The sequence below is a fragment of the Pinus tabuliformis genome, chromosome 1_1 (genome assembly GCF_031772625.1).
Source record: "Pinus tabuliformis cultivar Carrire ecotype Pingquan chromosome 1_1, CPIR1, whole genome shotgun sequence".
In the NCBI taxonomy this organism is placed as follows: domain Eukaryota; kingdom Viridiplantae; phylum Streptophyta; class Pinopsida; order Pinales; family Pinaceae; genus Pinus; species Pinus tabuliformis.
In genome coordinates, this window is record NC_142297.1 from 721,603,284 (window position 1) to 721,605,708 (window position 2,425).

At 38.2% G+C, this 2,425-nt stretch overlaps 1 protein-coding gene across 1 annotated transcript; it reads right to left on the minus strand.

The window, feature by feature from the left end:
* Nucleotides 1-788: 788 nt before the first annotated feature.
* Nucleotides 789-1,515, minus strand: LOC149215925 (membrane protein PM19L-like). The gene is made up of 3 exons (XM_089391117.1): nt 1,470-1,515; nt 1,109-1,154; nt 789-974 (listed from the first exon to the last, which is right to left on the minus strand). Exons 1-3 carry the CDS (start codon nt 1,502-1,504, stop codon nt 798-800), a joined length of 258 nt encoding a protein of 85 aa, XP_089247243.1. The 5' UTR covers nt 1,505-1,515; the 3' UTR covers nt 789-797.
* Nucleotides 1,516-2,425: the final 910 nt, after the last annotated feature.

A 2,425-nucleotide genomic window follows, 5' to 3' on the forward strand; every position in this document is an offset into this window, starting at 1 on the left:
CCAACGAAGATGGTTATTTATGCAATACATAATGGCAAGTGTGAGGTTGTTGGATCGTGTCTCAATCTCTTCGGAAAGCATCTAGGAAGTGCGATAAAAAATTTAGTGAGATTATGCGACCTCCATGTGTCACTTTGGCTCTGGACCTATTTGCAACTGCGCCTCTCCATCGCTCTTTTAAGTCACAAAATCGCACTCCAGGATCACCCAAAAAGAGCGACCTACCCCAGTTACTATTGTATGACCTCCGGTAAGTCGCACTTCCAACTAGATGCTGGGTAGCACCTTAGGAAAACCATCGGAAATGGGACCTACACTCAAGTGTGACGGGTGGACCTACACAAGTCGATGAGTCACTACCTCAAGAAGCAGATAAAAGATGCGACCTCCCTTGGGTGCGGCTATGCAACCTCTTATGGGGTTGGCAAGTCACAAAAGCGTGCCCCAAGGAGCTAAAATCTTATAAGCTATCACAGCTGAACTAGAGCTCACAATACGGGTCGATTCCCGGAATCGACCCGCAGCTGGTCGGGCGGCGCGGGGGTGGCGCTACGCACCGCAGCGCCACCCCCGCGCCGCCCGACCGGCGGCGGGTCGATTCCGGGAATCGACCCGTACCCGCTTCGGAGCTTGTGAGCTCTCATCCTACCAGATCCCACCTCCTTTGTTCTTTCCATTTCACCAAAATTTTCAGACTCCGGTACTCTGCGACAGCGCTCTCATTATAATTTCGTTTATCCCTTGATTCCATAACTTACAGGGTATTTTTACAAAAAAATTGCATGGACAATCTAACACTAAACTGAAGAGGCCGCAGGCTTGCGTCCCTTCTGAGGTTCCGCTGTAGTTGTAGTGGTGGCAACATAAGTGTCCTCATAAGAACAATAATTTCCGCCGAAAAATCCAGCGTGGATGAGTAAGATGTAGAACAGCTTTGTTCCGGACACAATAATAAGAAACGATTCCAATGTTATCTGCACACAAACGCAAACTCACCAAACGTTACTGATACAAAACGCCATGACAGTATGAAAACTCAAGCAGAGAACAGGACATTGGTGACGAATATGGGAGTATATGAATCAAATAAAATAATAGTACTACATACCAACTTTGTGTTTCGGCCGCCGATATGGATCTCCTTGCATCCCAATCTACAGTTTTTGTGAGTGAAAAATCATTAGCTCATTCTCAATTTGCAGATAAATCAGTTATCATAATTCTATTAATCCTTCATATATATAGTATGTTATTTTGTAGCTAGTAAGTAGAAATTAAGTTTGGTCTCACAAGTAAGTATTGTGGTCTAATCCAGGGTAATCCAGAGTAAAACTATGTATATCTATGAGCCTTTCCGAACACAAAATTTCAGTTGAAAAAAAAATGTAGAAATCCTTATAATACTTCAAAAAACTGATAAAACTAAGTTAAAATAAATTTATACTAGTTATATATAAATAAATACATACCCCATAGCAAGTAATGTAAGCGCCCAAGCTGTCATGGAGGATCCGTTACTGGGTATCTTTAAAGTGTTGCATGTCGAATTACTTCTTCAATAGAGAGAGTCACTTAGATATACAATGGCCCGCATATGGAGAAGGATTAGAGTGTTGCTGGTAATGGGAAACATGTCGACTTACTTCTTCAATAGAGAGAGTCACTTAGATATACAATGGCCCACACATGGAGAAGGATTAGAGACTACATCTCTATGCTACTTAAGTGATATTATCTTGCTATCGATTACTAAAAAATTGCTTTGAATTCACCTCAAAATGTTATTTCAATCTTTTAAATTCATGTTTTAAATAATATATTGATTAATATACATGTATAGTGATAACATTAATATCATAACTTTATTTGTCATTTGCACTTGTTTTTCTCATATTCTAGTTACCAATTAAGAATAACTTTTACTACACAAACATGGTTTCCATTGTCATGTATACCATCTATTCGCTCGAAAATTCCTTCGCCACAAAGTTATGCATTTGAATCTAAGACATAGTTTATAATAATGTGATTCCAAACCATGGTTGTTGCAAGTATTATTGTGTCAAGCACACACATGCTCGTGGGAAAAGGTTCTCCATTTTTTGTATTTCATGATCCTTTTATATAGATAGGCCTTGCACAATGTATCAAACGTTGGAAAATATGATATCATTGATAGCAGAATAAAAGAGAATATTAGATGTGCTAAGAATCTAGCTATTCAATTTTACATCATGATTATAATAATAGGTTTAACCTGCTTCTAAGATTGTATTATTGATTTTTAATTTATAAAATTATTTTTTCAATCTGGTTTGGTGAAATAAAGAAACAAATAGTTCTATCTAATAGCATGTTTGTTACCTAATTGATTTTTCAAGTGCTAGTCTTGGAAAGGGATTTAGAGAATTAGTTATCAAATTTT